The 20,861-nt window shown below is 37.3% G+C and overlaps 1 protein-coding gene across 3 annotated transcripts in view; it reads right to left on the reverse strand.

Moving 5' to 3' along the window:
- Nucleotides 1-20,861, reverse strand: part of L3mbtl4 (L3MBTL histone methyl-lysine binding protein 4) — a 326,421-nt gene that overhangs the window by 122,203 nt on the left and 183,357 nt on the right. For all 3 annotated transcript variants that reach the window (XM_048806537.1, XM_048806538.1, XM_015482542.2), the window contains one exon: nt 5,004-5,177. In XM_048806537.1, the coding sequence (XP_048662494.1) occupies nt 5,004-5,177 (174 nt within the window). The remainder of the gene's footprint in view (nt 1-5,003; nt 5,178-20,861) is intronic.

Genomic DNA, 20,861 nt, shown 5'->3' on the forward strand with positions numbered 1-20,861 from the left:
GAGACACTCAGAGGAAAATGAATGTCTATAGCTAAATCAAATAACTTAAGACATATACTTGGAATCTATGATGTGTAAAAAACAAAAATAAAGAACATTGGTTCCTCCCTTTGGCAGCCTACAGTCCTTTTGAGAAAGAAGGTACACACACAAAGCAAGTATTGAAATGGTACACGCAGACACACACAGAAGTAAGCCACCAGTATGCAGCACAGGTAGGAGGGACAGAGGAGAGCTGAGGGCAGGGGTGGGGCTCCCTTGTTTCTACATCCCAGGGCCAATCACTGTCCTGACACATCATGAGTGATTGTTCAAAATCTAGTTAATTCATTGAGTGACTAATAAATGTCAGGCTTTATATTATGTGTTGAAAACACATAGACATGTAAAATAGAATCTCTATCCTCAAGAAGCTTAGATAGGTGGGAATGGCTTAGAAATTGTCCAGAGATGAACCTTGAGGAAGGGAGAAGCTGCAGGCAGGGTAAACAAAGTACTCAGGATGGAACGAAGGTTTAAATGCCAGAAAGAAACAACACTGTGGATGTTGAGGGATGGGAACACTGAGCAGATTACATGCCCGAAGCATAGAATATATGTGAGAAGAAGTGACAGAAAAGCCCGATGAATTAAAGAAAGCCCATTTACTTACTTGGAAGGTTAATATGTGGAAGAACCACCTAACTCTGTTATAACTCTGAGAATGGCTCTCATAGAAGGTATTTATGCTGCTGATAATTTGAATAATGGAACTAAACTTGTTAGCTCACAGCAGTACAATTTATTATCAGAATCATTAAAGGATGATTCCACTACGTACCATTCCCTCTGATTACCATAATTTCCTCCAGCCATTTCTATTACCAATATAGGCCTTCATGAACTGCATAAAATTTACAATACATCAGACACTGGGGAAAACAAGTGAGCTTTACTAGGCATTTTCTTAGGTTTTCCTAATAGCACTGACTGAGAATGACAGATATTTTAGACAACAGTGGTGCTATGAATTCAAACGCCATGGTGAACACTGCTTTGAGGAGGCAAAAGAGGTTATTAAAGAACACTTAGGTGGGTGGGAAAAAGCCTGGAGAAAATGTCCTTCTCAGGCCTGAGGGAAAGAGCTAATGGATAATATAGGGGCAGCTACATCCAGGGTAATTTTCTTTATGATGAAAATGTTTTAATGACTATAATTTTATTCTCGTTGCAGATAGAAGTCTTTTATATTATGATGAAATGTGTTCAAGATAGAACATTTTGTGTTATATATGGAATAAATAAGAATAAACACTTTGGGGAAAACATGGTAACATTCTTCCCCATGGGTAGTTCTATTTTCACAAAATGAGAAATACATGTTATAAGATGACCCTGACAATTCTATATAGAACTAAAAAGTTGTCTAAGTAGAAACCCAGCCAGATCTTTTCAAAGCCTTTAAACCATCTTTATGTTATGCTGGAGTAGTTAAAATAGGGTTTGGAGTCCAGTAAATCTGCATTCAAATTCCAACCTCTCTACTGGCTATCTAGGTGACCGTGGATACTTTGCCTAACCTCTCTGAACCTTCAAGTGCCTTTACTGTATGATCACAATGAGATACCTTACCACACACAGGTTGTCATAAGGGTGAAATAAAATGAACAAGAGGATCTATATAAATTGTTTAGCTCAATAGAAGTGTGTGATATTGTTAGTAAGCATTTATTATTGGATGGAAATTGTATTGCATTGTTTCTTGTATGGAAATATGCTGGATTTAATTAGAAAACCAATGTTTGGGTTTCAGATCAGCAACACAAGGGTCCCTGTTTCCTTACCTACAAATGGCACTGCTATGAGAACAAAAACACCTATTTTGCTCTAAACTGTTACATTACATAACATGTATTTTTGCCTCTGGGGTTCAGACTCAAAGGAAGAAACTCAGGTGGTATGCTGTTTGCCTCCATTTAATGCACATAAATATACTACTATTAATTCTAGAAACCCAAAGAAAAATAAGATTTTTGTATAAGCATAAAATATATATTCAATAATTGTGACCCATTGTGAATCTGACTCCTGAAAATTATCATACTATGAATATCTGACTATTTTGAAGGTAAATCTTTGCAAACATGTAGTAGTATATAATCTACTCAAATTTAAAGCATGACCTTCTACTAAAAATATGAATGCATTTGGACTCTTTCCACTAGTAAATCATGCAGTGGAGCCATGAGCATGTTAACAATAGGCTCCTACAAATATTAAAATGAGAGCGGCCAGACCTTTTGAAAATAATCACAAAACTGAGACACAGTAAGGAAAAAACAAAATTCTCTAAATGGTCAGGTGATGCCTAATTGATTGTGAAAAAATGTTTAAAAATAATGTTTTTTTTCTTTTTCTTTTTTTGTGTGTATATGTGTGTGTGTGTGTGTGTGTGTGTGTGTGTGTGTGTGTGTGTGGTGCTGGGGATGAACAGGGATGCCAGGGCCTTGCTTGCGAGGCAAGCACTCTACCAACTGAGGTATATCCCCAGCCCAGAATGTTACACTTTGCATTTGAATTATAAGAATTCTGGAGATTCTAAGGTGACAAATAGTATTTATACAAGAGATTACTGAAGGCTGTCCAGAGCTTGGGGAAGGATGAATCTGTAGTACTAATTGTCACCAACATAAACCCCTCCCTCATCCCATGAAAGAAACCAGGTAAAAATGACCTTTCTTCAACATGCAGGAGAGAAGAGATGAAACTAAAATCTTCTCCTTCCTCTCTAGGTTTGATATCTTGTGATTTCAAGAGCAAAAATTTGGGATAGAGGAATGGTAGTTTCAGAAAAGTCCTAGGAGAAAAACTGAGGAAGACTGAAACAGATCTTATCTGCTCATGGTCAGCCTATTTAACATCCCCTGGTGATTTCCTTGTTCTCCTTCTTCCTCAGCCTGGAATTCAAGGGTATGAACAATGTCATGGAGATGGGGTAGAAAGAGGGCTTAGACCGAGATTGCTATTGCTAATACTATGCATTTAAACACTATTAAGACAATTGGTTAGAAAAAAAGTGGACAACTACTGTAGAACAGGGATTGCACTAGTCTTATGATTTGAAAGCCAAATGCTGTGCCTGCTACTCAGCTTCAGCTATTCACACAGTTGTGTATGTGCATGAGAGAGGATAGGACACAATGGGAAAGGATGTAAGTTTTCTGCTCAGTTGTTAGCTAACATTTTCCACTGTTTCTTTTTACCTATCATAATTATACCTTATATATTTCAGTGCACAGCCCCTTCAAAAATGGCAAAGCACATACTATATCCTGAAAAGGGGCAATTCCTAAGACAAATAAGATGGGGAGAAAAGATTTTGCTGGAAAGAACAACTTAGCTAACCTCTGAGACAACATGACAGTGTTTAATTTTTTTTAACAGCAGTTCAAAGATCTGCTTAGTCTCTGTGACTTTTGACATTGAGGATGAATATAGAAATATTTACAAGAGAGACTGACTTGGTTTTTATGTGGAAAAAATACAACAGAATACAGCAAAAAGGATGAAGGCAAGTAGAAATACTGGTCTCTATGACTTGGAATAAATAAACTCAGTTCTTTAGGAAGAAAGAAGGGAAGGAGGGATGGAGGAAGAAAAGTAGGAGGGAGGGAGGAAGGAAGGAAAGAAGGGAGGGTGGGAGGGAGGGAAGAGAAAATTTCTTCCCCAATTGGGAAATGGAAAGGACAAATAAGCTCTCAACTTCTTAAGTTGTAAACAGTGTGGGTGTGAACAGGCAGTAAAGAACAACTAGACCCTGTGAAGTTTCAACAAGAGGAGTGGGTGTGTACCAAATAATAAAAATGCAAGTTACAGACATAAAAATAGAGAGGAATGTGTATCCATAGGAAATAGACCATGCAACAAAGAGGAGGCTAAGCTGCAATCATGTGCAGAGCCATCAAAACCAAACAAGCTATATAATAAAAACGAAATGTCACCTGAGTGTTCTAAAACATTTGTGTGGAAAAATAATATCCACAGTCAAGGATGTAAAAAAAGTATATCCTACCAACCAAATTCTCTCAACCAAGAGGTAATCAGGTGGATCCTTGAGAATGGAGGGGCTCCTGCCCTGCTGGGATTGGGGTGCAAAAGGGCAGAAAGCTTTTCCAAAGGAAACTCTATACCTATGTGTTGAATGGAAAAACTGGCTCTAGGCTTAGGAGAAGGAAGCCTTCAAAGTTCACAGGTGGGGTCTTGATTCTGGAGACTTTGAACATGACTGCCTTTTGCCTATGGAAAACATCCACTTCTCACTTCTCTGTCTGGCTTTTCTTGGCTCAATCCTTGTCTGGTCTCCAGCTATTTGGTTAATGTTTGATTTACTGTGTTTCCTAGCACAGAGTATGGAGTGCTTTGGTACAAGATGTTATTTAGACTGTTTGCTCATAAATAGTTTTAAAAAATATCAAATGAGATTGTATTTGCAATACTTTGGCAATTAATTATACGTAAATAAAAATTGAAAACTGATACTTAAAAGCATAAGTTTATATTAAGAGTCAAAAGGATGATGTGATTCACAGGAAGAAGTCATATCAGGTACATCTGGATTAGAGATGACAAAGACGAGTGACAGGTATGAGAGGCAATCCTGATATGACTCAGCAGATACAAAAAGCTCTGTGCCAAAAGAAAGAAAAAGAATAAAGATGTTTTCAAGAAAAAGATGAATCTTTTAGAATTATATAGATGACACAATGCTTTCTATTGTTTATATACAATTTGTATTACACAGAAAAAGGTAAATGAAAATATTTGAGGTTGAAGCAATAGAAAATATTGTGTTAAATGAACACCAAGGATTCGGTCAATTCTATGATCCAGTGAATGTATCAATACCCCCAAAATAAGAATAATTATTTTGAAGAAATAAAAGGAACCATTACAAGTAGCAAATTCGTTCTTTTACTGTTTGATCAGGTTTACTTTCTGGTACACATTTACAAAAAGTTTCTTACCTGGGCTGACTGTTTACTGTTTCATGTTTTCCATTGAAGTTCAAACTGTAGAGATTTTTCAATTTTGAATGTGAAGAGTCTGCTTCCAAATGTGCCTGTGTTTGTTCTCTCAGACGATCATGAAGCGTTGCCTCCTTTTTCAAGTTCATGTCCGAATAAGGGCAGCCAAAAGCACTGGTTTGTATAAAAATGAAAGCACAGTTGTCAGTTTATAGTGATAAATCAGCCATCCATTGTCATTGGAACAGACTCACATTTAATATTTAAAAACTGAATAGAGACAGTCTTTTCTCATTGAGCACACTCAAAAGCAGTTTCTTTCATGCTGCTTTTTGAGAAAATCTCACATTCTAAAGTACAGACACTGGTCAGTAAATATTAAAGGTAGATTTATCAGCACATATGGCATTTACAATTTTGGAAATGGAAAAATCTAAGAATAGCATACAGATGTGCTTTGAATGGAGCTGTGGAAATGTCATATGACACATGGCTCAGTTTGTATTCTCTAGTATTTATGCCCTGGCTTGACTACCTGCATCACCAAATGCTCTGCACAACTAAAAACATTTACCAGTGTCAGACTTTCATTTCTTTATATTCATGTATCCAGAAACACTGTCTCTGTGTTTCTGCTTAGCCCTCCTATAACTTACTGCAGGGTGTTTGTATTAGAATGTGCAGGAACACCTCATAGGTGAACTAGGAGAGTCCCATCAGATCGCTGGAATTTTTTGTCCCTTTAAATGTCAAGACTGAATCCTGGATGCTGTTGGAATCTAACAGCGGGTCACAGGCAAAAGGCTCTGCCAGGACAAATGATCCGGTCTCTTCCACAGGCTGATAAGCTGTCTCCTTTATAACTACATTCCCCTGTTCCTGTCTCCAGGACGGGGGCAAATCTTTGGGGCTGCTAGGAAAGAGCAGCCACTGCCAGGGAAAGTACAGACATGACAAGTCACCTGGGTACTCCTCTGGGGAGGGCACTCCTTGCTCTTGCTTCAGAGTTGCTACTTAGTGAAGTGGGAAAAGCAGATCCAACTCAGAAAAACTGCCATGACCATGAGAAATCACAAGACAGATGGACACACATCCAATATGCGTAGCTGCTATCACCACCACAGCATCATCACCCACTGCATCGGGAGGCACATGTGGCCAAACACAGCAACATCAAGGGAGCTGATGTTTTGGGAACTGACTTCCTATTCACTGTAAATTTGCTGATACACAGTACACAATAAATTCTTTATGAATATATGAACGTTTTCTTTTGTTATTTTAAGGTCATAATAAAATATTATGGACAAAGCAAATGTTCGGTAGACTGAGTTTTCCAAGGAGCAATCTAACTTCAGAAAGACTTCACTGCCACTTATAACTGGAATGGATCTCTGGAATTGGGATGGATGGTTATGATGACATCAGCCTGACCCAACATGACACAGTGGCTGTACTGGAATTATGACTGAGTATCAAACTTTGCTACAGACATGAGGGCCCCTTTTCATGCATGTTCTATAAATGATAATAATTGGTATTGATCTACTGACTTATTCATCTGTTTGGTTATCAATTAAAAATCTGCTAACTGAGCACTTACTGTATGCTAGGCACTTCATATATATATGAATATATATATGTATATATATATTGCTATATATATTGGTATATATATCAATAAATACAATTTATAATAAAAATAAAAAGCTACTTTTATTGAGTGTATAGTATCATCACAATATAAGATTTTATATCTATCATTTCTAATTACATATAGCTAATTACTTAAGGATAGTATTAACACATTCATTTTGTGGTAAGAAAAAAGGTTTACACAGTGTAACCAACTTTCCCAAAGCCTTTTAAGACTTTCTTGGGAAGCCCTGAAATAGATGGCTTAATTATTGTCACCAGTTCAGTGGGCAGAGGTGGGAAAAAGATTTTAACACCATCAACAAAAGGAACATGAAGGAAACCTTGGCATAATTCTTGTATAAAAAGAAACAGAGGCCTATATTCAAAGGCTAACATAGCACTGGGTGTGCCATGGTTTAATGGCTGAGGACAAACATCAGCATATGCAAGAGTCCTGAGATAAAGTGCTGCTTCTGGTACAACAGAGTAGGGTCAGCTATTTAAGATGCACCATATGAGATTTAAGAAAGAATTTTCTGCAGAGAAAAATTGAAAAATCATTATACTAAAGAGATTGAGAAATGTTTCTTCTTTTTTTCCCCCAGTACAACTGTGTTTTCATTAAGATACTGTTACTTTCCAGATATGGTGGTGCATGCCTGTAATTCCAGTGGCTCAGGAGACTGAGGCAGGAGGATCATGAGTTCAAAGCCAGCCTGAGCAAAAGCGGGGCAGTAAGCAACTCAATGAGACCCTGTCTCTAAATAAAATACAAAATAGGGCTGGAAATGTGGCTCAATGGTCAAATGCCCCCTGGCACACCCCACCAAAAAGATATTATTACTCAGAAGGTTTGTTGTCCATCTAATGCATACTCTCAATTTTAGATTTTTAAATGATCATATGGTGGTGCGTTTTCTTTTTCTTAACTTCACATCATCACCCCAACTCATGCTGCACAGCATTTAATAAATAATCCTCAAGGTTTATTTACATGTCCAGCACTTGGATATTCTCTAGCTCAGTAGCTGCTTGTGTTGAAATTTTGTTCTCCTAGATCTTCATTCATAACCAGGCCCTCTAGCCATTTAATCATTAGCCTATATCCTAACTGCATTCTAGCCCCTCTTTGTCTCTTTGGCAATTATGGATGCAAAACCAAACAGACGTCCTGAAACATCACTAGAATAGAATAGTTCGTTACTCTATGAGGCAAGGCACGTAAGGACATGGCTCCAGATTATACAGAGCAGAAGTGAGTGTGAAGTTCAAAAGAATATATTAAATGACAAAAATCAATGTGCAGAAGAGGTGGGCCACAAATTTTGGGGAAGATGAAAGAAAGTACAAAAGAAGAGGGTAGGAGGGGCTTTCAGATACAATTTCTGCAGCATTCTGAGCTTGGAACATGGCTCTGAGACTCTGCTGTGAGCCAGTTTCTATATTGCCACCCTGTGCTCATTTGTGTTCTTTGTAGACAGACAGTTATGTCCAAGAGATGGCATCCTAATGTTGGCCTGCCTTCTTGTAAACTCACACCTTTACTCATGCATAGGTATATGCATGTATATATTTCAGAACGCCTATGATTTTGTATGAACCTACTCACATAGGGAAAGAAAGGACTGACGTGGAGGTTTAAAATACAACAAAGCATTTTAAACTTAGTTTTGAAGCTCTGGATTTAGCCAAATGTTGGGGAAATATGGTTCTGGAAGACATACTCTCTTTACAAAATTTCTGACATAAGTTGGAATTCATGACTTAAAGCCCTGTTGGTTAAGGTAAATGTCAGTTTCTGATTGACAGGGAAGTACTACATTCAGATTTCAGATCATTATGGATGGATATAAGGAAGCTTAAATGCTGCAGGCTAGAGGGGAGTGCTGCATGGCAGAGTCTCTGCTGGATGCTTGGGTCTTTTCATTGAACAGCCCATCTTCATCCCTTATTTTTTAATATTTATTTTTTAGTTGTAGTTGGACACAATACCTTTATTTTGACCTATATGAAACTGCAGTTTTTAAACAGTTGAATATCAGGAGTTTCCTGTGGATCAACCAAACACTACCATAAATGTCAGCCCTAACCTCATCAATAGTCAAGCAGATGAATAGAGGTATATGTGAAATAAGAAAAAAAGATGCTAGACAGTTGCAGATAAGCTTTCAAAAGAGATTTTTTTTTGATAGATCCTACAAGTCTTCTTATCTCCTGTTAGAAGGAAACAATTTAAAACACTAGTAATAATTTACAATGTTAATATCATAAAAATGATTGTTAATAACTATAATAAAACAGTGATAGTGTTTCTAGAATGTTTAAGTATAATTTCCAATAGCAGATGATAAATGGAAAAGTGAGCTGTTCACAAATGTTCTGAGTTTCAATTAGGTCAGGATGTGGAAGACAGCCACATCCAGCAGCAGAGGCTGAACCCATGTACTGGGTGCCAGGTCCAGGACCCCTCAGCCTGTGAATCCACCTTCCTTCCTTCACAGCAGGGCTATCTGAACCTGGGGTTAATGGGGCTTGCCATATTCCCAGAACCCATCCTGATCTGAGGCCAGAACTAAGCCCAGCTCTCTGTCCTCAAGGGCACAGGTGCCAGCAGTAGCAACAGCAGGAGCAGCAGCAGTAACAGCAGCAGTTCTGACCCCCTGAACACTGTGCAGGGCCTTGCTCAGAGTCCCTACCAATCTTGAGCACTCTGGGTCTTGGTCCTTGCTCCTAAATGCCTTCTTTGTTATTAGGACAAGAATTCAGGTGCCACACTGGTATAGAATCCTATGGTTCTATTTTTTTCTTGTCACCCCCTTCCCATTACATAAGCTCCTTCCTTCCAATCCCAACCTAGGAAGCACTACTCCATCTCACATATACTGCCTGGCCAATCTCCTATGTGCTCCTCACTAAGAATTACTCCCTATGATGAGCTTCTCCAACTAATTGGAATCCCAATCTTTGTCTTGGATTTTTCCCATATGGGGCCCAATTCTCACATCCTAGATGCTGATAACAGACTGATAAAGCCCCTTAACACCAGGTTATGCTCATCCAACGACATTTTCATTTTATATCAAAAATGTTTCAGTTTTTCCTACCTAAGCAGCAAATTTGATTCCTGTTTCTCAGACTAGCCTGCTCTTTTGAAAATAATGGGCCGTGCTCTGTGAAATCCTAGAGCAAGGAGTTTGGACTATGAAGTTACAACTACATTGCCACAACTTACCTAATGGTAGCCTCCCAAAGCAAGTGCAGCTATAGCCTCAGGGTGGCTGGGATGGGATTTGTGCACCAGAATCCTAGGCCAGTCCCTTCCTGCCTTGAGAAACCTCTAGGCCTAAGTCCCCTCTCATTCTCAAATGCTGATTCTCACTTTCTATGACGTAGCATTAAAAAGGTGGGGAGCATTACAAATGTAAGCAAAATGGCAAAGACAGATCAGCCTCTTGAGTGCTGTATTTCAGAACATAAATAAAAAACCCAGAAGTCAGCAGTATCTCAGGAAGTGTCAAGTTGTTGACAACATGTCTTCTGATCCTGAAAAGGGAAACAGCCTGAAATAGGCCCAAAATAGGCAAGCAGCTCCCGTGAGGAGCTCAGGTGCAGGAACACGACCTCGTACAGCCTGAGAATTAGAGATGCAGTTAGTTAGACTTCAAAGAATTCTGATCTAAATGCAACTAACCATGTCCATGAGGACTACTGTGTTTTATATTTTAGTCTTACTTATTTTATCAGATAATTATATATATTCTTTATTCTAGGAGGTAGACAAGACAACACTGGAGAGTCATGTCCTAGCTGGGAGGTTAGATTCTAAGTCACTGTGAGGGGGTGAATAGGAGGCATATTGATTTGGAGGGTTTGGTGGAAGAAAAGGTCTGAGGGAGTTTGTCTCCCAGAGCCAAACAGGAGTGAGGAGGCACTGAATAGAAGCCTCAGCTAGATCAAAAGTGAGGGCCCTGAGACAAAGGAGCTAAGTGATGGAAATGGGAAGAAAACAGAGAAACATGCTGTCTGAGTTCATTGCCACCTCCCTGGGCTCTGATGGTAACAACAGTGTCATGCTACAGTATCAGGTGCCTACTGGGGATACTGGCCAAGTGCACCTTATCACTTGCTACTTAAGAAAAGCAACACATTGCCCCCAGGATACTCCCCAGTAAGACTTGATTCTGCTTGTATTCACTTCATGAAAATAACCCACCTCTTTGCAGAATCTTACTGTCTTTAATATGGGTAGTCTAACCTTACCCAGTGTAAGGATTTTAATAGACTGCTTTTATTCTTAAGAAAATGTTGACTTCTTGACCAAATGACACAAGACATGATAAATACTAAAATGTAGATGATTGAAGTTGTATTAGAGCTAGAATGCTTCTCATAAAAACTTTTAAAAGCTAACATATGACTTACATTGTTGCTAATTTTACTTCTTTGAGGATTAAGAGCAAGTACAAATGATACATGTTAGAATGTGGACCCAAGGGAGGAACATCATAGGTTTTTAGTACCTACTGAAAATGTAACACAATTTCTTACATTGTTCTTAAACAAAGATAGACAAACCCAAACTGGCATATATAAGAAAATTCTCAGGTCTCAGAGTCAATTTTTTTTTTTTTTGAGACTGAGTCTGTCTCGATAAGTTGCTTAGGACCTCACTGAGTTGCTGAGGCTAGTCTCTAATTTGCGATCCTCCTGCCTCAGCATCTGGAGTCACTGGAAGTACTGCTGTGTGCCACAGTGCCAGGCACAGGATCAATTCTCTCCAAATTCCTATAGCTTTTAAAAAAAAAGTTCTAATATATTTTTTTCTGAGATCAAATAACTTTCATTTATAAAATAGCTGATGTATTTACTCATTGCTTTAGGTATTGTAAAACAGCACAGAGAGTAAGAAAAAAGTCTAAATATTTTTTAAATATATCATCAGTAGATTTAAAAGAAATCTACATATGTATGGAACTCAAAGGGTTTGAAAAGTTAGAAGAAAAACACTGGTTGTTAAAATATCCTCAGGTATATCAGCCTGTAACAACATCCTAGATGCTATAAACTCCACAAAAATAGCTAATTAGGAAGCTGGAAGATAATCACTAATTAAATTAAGCACAATAATTAACTTAGTATAGTGTAAAAAGCATGGACTCAGAATTAGAGAAAACTTGATTGAAGTACTAGCTCTAAACCACGGGCAAGTTAGTCAGTATTTTTGCTTTTCATTTCCTCATCTACAGAATGTTGATAACAACATCTTCCTTACATATTGAGGAAGATGTTGTTATCAACATATTTATCTCGAGGAATCCTTAAGAAAGCTTCTTAACATTAGAACCCTATTTGGGGACTTATACTTTTAGAAAGATGAATAGACATGCTTTTCTCTATTCCCTCCACATATTGAATGCACATATGCCAGCTATCAATACTCGGCCCTCTACATAAAGTGTTGTGTTTACATTGACACCATGAGCAGAATACAACTTCCATGTAACACACGAGTGTTACAAAGATGTCTATTCCATCTTTCTAAATGTGTAAGTCCCCAAATAAGGTTCTAATATTAAGAAGCTTTCTTGAGGACTCCTCCTGGACCATGACCCTCTCTGTACCTCTTTTTAAAGGAAGAACTAATCAACCAGAGCATCCAGTGAACCCTAAAGTAGCAAAAGAGGCTTTCAAGACAGGCCAAACTTAAGTTTCAATCTCACTGCTACTCTAGTACACACCACCTATAGCTCACAGTTTCCTCGTGTGTTACACGGAAATTGTATTCTGCTCACGGTGTCAATGTAAGCACAACACTGGATGTAGAGGGCCAAGTATTGGTAGCTGGCATATGTGCATTCAATAAATGCAATTTCTTTCCAATTCTAACTTATCCTTTTATAATTCATACTACTATTAGCTATATGAATTCAATTTTCATGATGCAGATACATTTCAGAAAGAAAGAGCCATTCTCTTTCTTCCCTCCTTTCTCTTGGTATAATGCATACTCCTATACTCAAGTTGAAATTCTTTCCCATGGCATTAAAAGGCCCCCTTCATCTGACTTAAGTCACATTCCAATTCATCTCCATTTCATCCCCTACACACACACCTACCAAGTACCAGTCACATCAGAATAATTACTATTTTCCAGCTTTTATACTTTCCAAGTTTTATGAATATTGTCTCTTTACACTGCTGCTTGCATGGATCTGTCTCCTCTAATAAGTCTCTTAAAATCAGATACCATAAGTTATAGTGTCAGTATAATTTAGTAAAACTAGGCTACCTCATGTTTTAGCACCTGAGTACTATATCAATTTCTAAAGAAATATAAGTCTTATATATATGGTATGACCAATTTATCTATTTATTGATGTTATTAAATTAACAGAAAGCTGAATTTGAAGCCTAACAGTTAAAAAAAGACTTCCAATGTCTCAAATATGAAATGGCACAGAACTTGCTCTCAATCATCTTTCTCACTTCATCAATGTCTCCAAACTCAATTCATATTGAGTTTTTCATCTATTTAGCCATTTAGCCATCAGATTATTCCTTCTTCCTGGGAGCTACCTCTATCCTTACAGAAAAATTAGTTGAGCTTTTCTCACTTTCTGGGATCTCCATGCCATTATCCAATGAAACAACAAAGGTCCAACTGCAGAGCTGGAGAACCAGCTTCATTTTTCTGGAGAGATGCAGCCCTATCAATATTTTGGCTCACCGAGCTCCTTGTGCAGCACTGGAAAGATGTGTAAAGTTGAGAGTTCGTGCCAAGAGTATGAATTTGAAGCTGATGTTCATAGAAATAGATGAACATTAAATGCAATCTCCATTTATTACTGTTTCATGGGAGTTTTGAGCATAGTCATTTCCTTAATGACTGTTCTAGTACCAGAAAGTTAAATCCAAGATGTGATACTTTAGGAGAGGCACTTTAACTGAGCTTGTACAACAATATTCTCTGAATTCAGTTGTAGGTAATACAATCTGTAAACTAAATAGCAAAGTAAATACCTCTAGAGAGAAAGTAAAAATTGTGTGTGTGTGTGTGTGTGTGTGTGTAGTACCTTTCCTCTAAAGTATTTCATGTATGGTTGATGACTAAAAGATTCCAACACGTAAACTGGTCTCAAGGAATATGAGACTATATATTAACCAGCAACACTAAGGGCCTTGAAAAATTTATGAAGAAATTAGCTTAATGTACTAAGTAGGTAATTTGTATGATTTATGCATGGAGAAGATCTGACAAATGGAATTGCAGTTTAAAAATTTCTACCAGAACACTATCCACACAGTTAACATTAAGCAGGAAATTAAACAAATGAAGTGATTAACATGCTACATTATTAACTCAATCAAAACCACTGAAATGATAGGTTTGTGTTTCTATTACTACAATTCACATTTTTGTTTCTATATATAAGTTTTAAATATTTTAGTTATATTATTTTGGTTAAGTGGTGTGAACATATCAAGGTAATATTTTATAGCTTAATTTGTCAAATACATTTTAATTGGAACATTCTAGTTTGACACATATTTAACTTCGGCAAAGGTCTTCTTAAGCTATGCTTCCCCCCTTCTAAAAAAAAATAAACAGGCATTTTTTTAAACAAAATGTCACTTATAAAATAAACCATTTTTTTCCAGGTCAGTGGTCCAAAGGACTCTTGGAAAATTATTTAACTCAAAAATGCTTCAAGCACAATTTTTAAAAGTATCTACAAAATAAGGGTATATATTTTGGCAATTAATCATAATGAACAAATTCCATCTTCATCTTTCAAAAGGCTCTAACTTCAATATATTCAATTTAAATAAAATTATTATATATTCTTTGGAAATGCATGAGGATATATACATATATGGTTATAAATAGATATAAACAAGCACAAGCATCTCACCTGTATGTTAAATCTAATATTGACCCAATGTCTGTCAACAGGGCATTCAAATTTTGTTATTGATGTTCTTTCTCAAGATAATAAATTCTGTTATCTGGACAAATCCACACAAAAAGATTAGGAGTTCAGGCTATGTGATGGAAAAAGAAAATGAAAACTAGGCCATCCTTTAACTGCCTGAGCTAAGTGTTCCCAAACACTCCTAGATCCAAGAGGATTTGCAGAGTCCTGCTGCCACCCTCCAGAGCAGTGTGTCATGGAGTCCTGTGGAATGCTGCAAAAGCATATGTTGTGGGTCTCCATTTAAGAGATGATCCACCTGTTAGGATGGCTGTTATAAAAAAATAAAAGATAAAAAGTGTTGGAGATGGAAAAATTGGAACCCCACTGGTGGTAATATAAAATGGTGCACCTGCTTTGAAAAACAGTATAGAGATTCCTAAACAAAATTTAAAACTGTGTATAATCCAGAAATCTACTTTGGGTATTTATCCAACTGAACTAAAATCATAACCTCAAGGTCCCATGTTCACTACAGCATTATTCCCAATAGCCAAGAGGTAGAAATGACCTAAACGTCCATTGATGTACAAATGGACAAAGAAAATGTAATCCATGGCATAGGATTCAGCATTTTAGAAGAAGGAAATCCTGCCTACATACATGGACTTTGAGAACATTATGCTAAATGAAATAAGCCAGTTACTGAAGAATAAATACTGTAGCTACCACTCCACTTCTATGTGGTATCTAAGGTAGTCAAACACACAGAATTGGGAGCAGAATGGAGGTTTTTGGGAGCTAAGGGCCAGCAGAAGGAGAGAATTGCTGTTCAGTGGGATAAAGTTATGCTAGATAATTAAGTTCTAGAAATCTGTATACAACATTGTGCCTATATTATTAAGTATTGTGCACTTAAAATTTCATTAAGAGGGTGGATCTCATGTTATATTTTCTTAGCAAAATTTATAAAAAGTTGACTTTTCATCATTCCACTATCTAAAAATGAAAGCTCACACAATGTTTAAAATATGTATATATAGATTCTATATGAAAGATGTTGATTTCCAATTATGTTTCCTCTAAATTAGTTAACATGCAAAAGGAAAATATGTTCTGTATTTTAGAGTGCATAAAGCCATGTTGTCCTTATTAGCAATATGAACTGACATTAGGAATTCTTCATGAAATCTTGAAGGGAACTGTTTAGAAATAGCTACTTTAAAAAAAACTAAATAACCATGAGATATTACATATTGGAGGCATCAATATAATTGGTGATAAGGGTAAATAACTACTTTTTTCAAGAGAATATGATCAATACTACTTTTTCTATCGTAAAGTATTCTAAAACATTATTCAAATATATTTTAAATATTTGTTATGGACAACATATATTTTATAGAAGACTATCAGTCTAAAGTACATACATGAATGTTTTATTTGTATTAAATTTAGGTAGTAAAATTATCTTATAAATTAAAGAATGATGCCATTCAAAATGAACTAAATTAGTCTAATATTAGGAATACTGACAGGGGGGTTGTACTTTCATAGTTTTTATTATGCCCTATACTTTGATTTAGGCTCTCATTCTAAATCAATTCATCCAACCCCCACAATATCCTATGAAGTAGATACTATTATTATCTGTATTTGACAGTTTAAGAAACCAAGGCATGGAGAGCTTAACTCATTCAATGTTACCTGGCTAAATTATGCAAATAGGATTTAAATCTGGGAAGTTTTTAACTATTATTCCAAACTACATCTGGGGCTAGATTTTTTTCTGAATATATTAGAGAAAATAAGAATGATAAAACACCTGGCATGGTGCTCTGCACATACTAGGTGCTTTACCAAATGGGTATAGATACTAACATTTATACAACATCCTTGGCATTGTTGATTGTATTTGGAGAAGAACAAGTAAGCAAATTAGAATACTCTTAGGGAACTTAAGCTGCTTAGTGTTTGTTAAATTTCATTCTCAAATGCAGAGTTGCCACAAGAATAGAACATGTGGTAGAAAGGGCATTCTGTAGAAACAAAGGCACATTCTCTGCATGAAATCAAATATAACATGGAGAATTGGCCATCTGGATACTTTTAATTGGGATGAGCCTATAATTTATAAATATTGAGAAAGAAGAAAGAAAAGAGAGAGTCTTGAATTTCTGCCAGAAAAAAAATAAAGATTTTAAAGCTTCATCCTAGCCTGTTTTTAAGTGAGAATTTAAATATTTCATATCTGCATATACACACTAAGATTGCATCTACATAGCCAAATACAACATTTTACTTAACAGAGATTTACAAGTATCCAAACAGCATATTATTTTAGTTGAAGCCAGGATTAAGAGGCAGAAGTCTCTGCTAATTCACTTCATCTACCAATCTTTGCAAAATGACACTGGATGACTCTAGGGTCTGTGACCTGAGGAGTTTAAAAACAAATGAATTTAATACTTACAAGGTTAAAGCAGTATATTGTGGTTCATTATTATTATGTATAGCATTATTACCCATATAATGATGATATGATCATAACAATATGACCATATACTTATTAAATATTTACCATAGAGTTGTAAGTGTATGTCACACTACATGGATTATTTCAATAAATAAATAAAATCTAGGAAGGAACATTTTCATAAAATTAGGTTTGCTATTGCTGCTGCTATGGTTTCTCAATTTGGTGCAGAGGATGCAGTAGGGGCTGGTCCTTGAAATAGGACTGGCCTTAACTGGTTCCAAGGGAAGAGACAGGAAGGCAATATTGAGAGATGTGCTCCAAGGGGGAGAGGGGCAGGGTGGGAAGGACATTTCCAGAGGATGAGAGTGGGAGGATGAATGTCTGGGTCAAAGGTGAATTGTTCAGTTGGTTCTGGATTGAGAAAGTATCCCAACACAGGTCTGAAAGGTCATTGTCCTAGTATGGGGAGGACGTTGCTCCTCCTGAGCAGCAGCTTAGGATAGAACAGAGCAGGATCTGGATGGCTGTCAGAAGAGTCTGGGCAAGAATGCCAGGAATCGAGGGAAAAGTTGGTTCTGATACACACTCAACAGGCAATAACACTTAGAGACCTTCTAACTTTGTGGGTTTTAGTCAATAAAGACAATAAAATATAAACAAAGGCACAAGTGTGGAAATGATGGGCAAGGCGGAGATGCTGATTTGGGCTGAGGAAATGTACTTTGTTTCTAATACATTAAAGGGCAAGGGCTTACCGTATAATTCTGGACTTACCTTACAGTTTATAGAGGTAGGGAATCAAAGATGTTTGGAGACTTTGAGTGGACTCTCATGGCTGAGGAAGAGGATGGATACACTCTTGTGTTTCAGCCCACACACACAGTGGTGGCTGCTTGTATTTCATGCACCTGTGTAATGTTACCTGGAATTCTCCACAGGTTTTGCACACCATCACTTCTCCTTGTCTACTCTCCCAGGTGACAAATTCTTTTGAATAAAGGGATTAAGCGCTGAGCTTCCAATCTCAGGCATGGTCTGGAATGGCTTCCTCCCACTGCCGGCTTCACTCACAGCACCCTCCTGGGACTGCGTTCTCTTCTGGTCAGAGCAGGAGACTCTCAGCCCTCGCTGTGCTACATTTTACAGGGGTGTCATGCATGATCTCCAAATGCACTCTAGGTTGGGGATCTTTAATAATGGCCTTATGTGATGCAAGGACATATGCTTTAGTGCTAAAAGGTGCTTAAGCATGAAAGATTCCACTGAGCAGTCAGGGGAAGACTCCAGGGAGGGAGTGGGACTGATGCTTGGCACTGAAGCAGAAAAAGGCGGAAAAAACTTCTATTCTTCATTTTGTAAATTACCATCTTTAAAAAAAACTGTACAAAAACAGTTTCAATAGAAATGTTCCAGTTGTACGTTTGGTTGGCAAATCTGCCTAGATAAGCTGACATTTTAAGCTTTCTAGATGTGCTAGCTTTGTCATCTAAGAAAACTGGAACTAGGTGCAATTTGCAGTAGTATAGATTACTTGGGTCCATGAATTGTTCCCAGTGTGATCTGATGGAGTTGGATTTCACAGCTAGAGTCACTGACTGGGAGTCCATCACACAAGATAATAAGTAACTGAAGCTGAGTCAGTCTTGAGGCACGTGGGGCTTTTCTTGAACTGCGTGGCTATTCCATGCCCCTTGCTCAGAGCCTTCAGAAGGCCTTCCCTGCTTTATGAATTTTTGCTATATTGAGACTTTCAAGAAACTGGGAATCTGTGAGATGCGTATGTTTTCAGAGAGTTTAAAGTAGGGATGTTATCTCAGTGAAAATAAGACAGAATTTTTTTTTGGTTCCAAAATGTAAAATATTCTCAACCAATTATATGCCTTAAGACAATGGTCTTAAATGGTCACTGTCTTTTAGACAAATGGTTGTCTGTTATTTAGAGCAATACTTAACTCTAAGCTAATGAATCCAATACTACACCCTTGCAGTGCTTGCTCTTAGTAACAGTTGTTTTTTTTTTTTTTTTTTTTTTTTTTTGAGATGGCAGGTACTCTAAATTTTTCACTGTGCTTAATTAAAAAAATGTTTAAATCTCTGTTGACTCATTTAGTTTTAGCAGTCTGACAATAAGATCCCTTTAAAAGTGTTCTGATTCTTTATAGACTTTAATTTTCAGCTCCATGCTTTCTATTCACATGTCTGCAAAATTTACTTATCTGTTTAGTCCAGGAAAATTACTAGGAATTTTACTACCTTTGGACCTGCCCAGAATTTTACTTGTCTTCATTTTAGCTTGTAAACCATACACTAAAATTTATATGTAGAAATAATTATAGCATATAATTTTTAAATTATAAAATTTCTAGTAAGAATATTAATAGAAGAAAAAGTGTCTACTTCCATTGCAAACTATCCATGTTTTTCTCTATGTCCTTCTAATTTTATTTTCTCTGCTATATGCACAGGTGTCATGCAAGGGTGTCTATGTCTGTGGATGGAGGTATTCATTGTCACAATCGCTGACATGAGGCTTGCATTTTGCATATCTAGGACAATCAACTCCAAATTCTCCAGCACCAGCTATAAACTCTGGTTTACACAGCAGTTTTCCAGGATGTCCCAATCCTTCTGCAAGGCTTTACTCTTTTCTCTGAAGGTCTTTTCTGAATAATTAATCAATATTATGTTAGATCCAGTTTGGGTCAAAATCCTTATAAAAATCTATTGGATATTGTGGACTCTATGGCTCACAAATCCATGTGTGTAAACACACAAGTGTGGCATATCCTTTCACTGAGGTCACAGCACTCTTGGAAGCTATCTGAACACCCCAGAAAACACTGGGTCAGTCAGATCTCTGTTGAGATCACAGTTGTTGAGGTTTTCAACAAGCATGGTTTGCCTGACCTGCTCACTTTCTATGAAATGAGAGAGATTTTCATTACTTTTTCAAAGTTATCTCTGGTCTTTGTCTGATATTTTATTTTTCCTTAAAAAAAAAGAGAAGAAATGTAGAATATCGGTGTACCCTCCTGGCACAGACACCCCCGCAACCCAATGGATACCATAGCTGACAGAATCTGCACCTGAACAAGCCCACCGTGATGAAGCACACGCAGAGCCAAAGGAAGAGTATGCCTGTTAGGCAATGCCTGCAGAGCCAAGGACATGTTTACCACAAACATTTGCTAAGAGTCCAAAGTGAAGATCTGAAACAACTTTACAGTGAAGTCTGATGACTCTGTGTCCAAGGGCCTTTATAGACTGGGAGGAGGGCAGGGATTCTATTATGGCCTCAATACCTCAGGCTCTCACCCATTTCCAAGTGTATTTACTGGTAACTGAGCAAAGAAATGTTGCAGTTAGGATTATTTCTGAAACGTCATCTGCCACATTTATATGAAATAGCTTTTAAACACAATGTGGTCTGCTTTTGTGTCTTTCTCTCTCCCGTGGGTGTGTATACATGCACACATGAGCATGATATGGGGTATGTGTTTTGGGTATGTATGTATGAATGCATGTATGTGGTGTGTGCATGTGTTTATGTGTGTTCAAGTGTGTGTGTGTGTGTGTGTGTGTGTGCCATGTGTGTACATTTGTGGTGTGGTATGTCTGTGTGTATATGTGATGTACAGGCATGCACATTCCAGAGAGGACAAGGTTGATGACAGCAATGTATGGGCATTACTAGTCTGCTATGGTGACTACTCTGGAGAATTTAAAAGGAAAGAGTGAGGAGAGAAGGAAAGTGCTGGTACATTCTTGGTTTCTCATTTTCTGCATTGCTGTATGTTCCTTCCCAGTTGCTGTGAGCCATGTGGGTAA

The sequence above is a fragment of the Marmota marmota genome, unplaced genomic scaffold (genome assembly GCF_001458135.2).
Source record: "Marmota marmota marmota unplaced genomic scaffold, marMar, whole genome shotgun sequence".
Classification (NCBI taxonomy): Eukaryota; Metazoa; Chordata; class Mammalia; order Rodentia; family Sciuridae; genus Marmota; species Marmota marmota.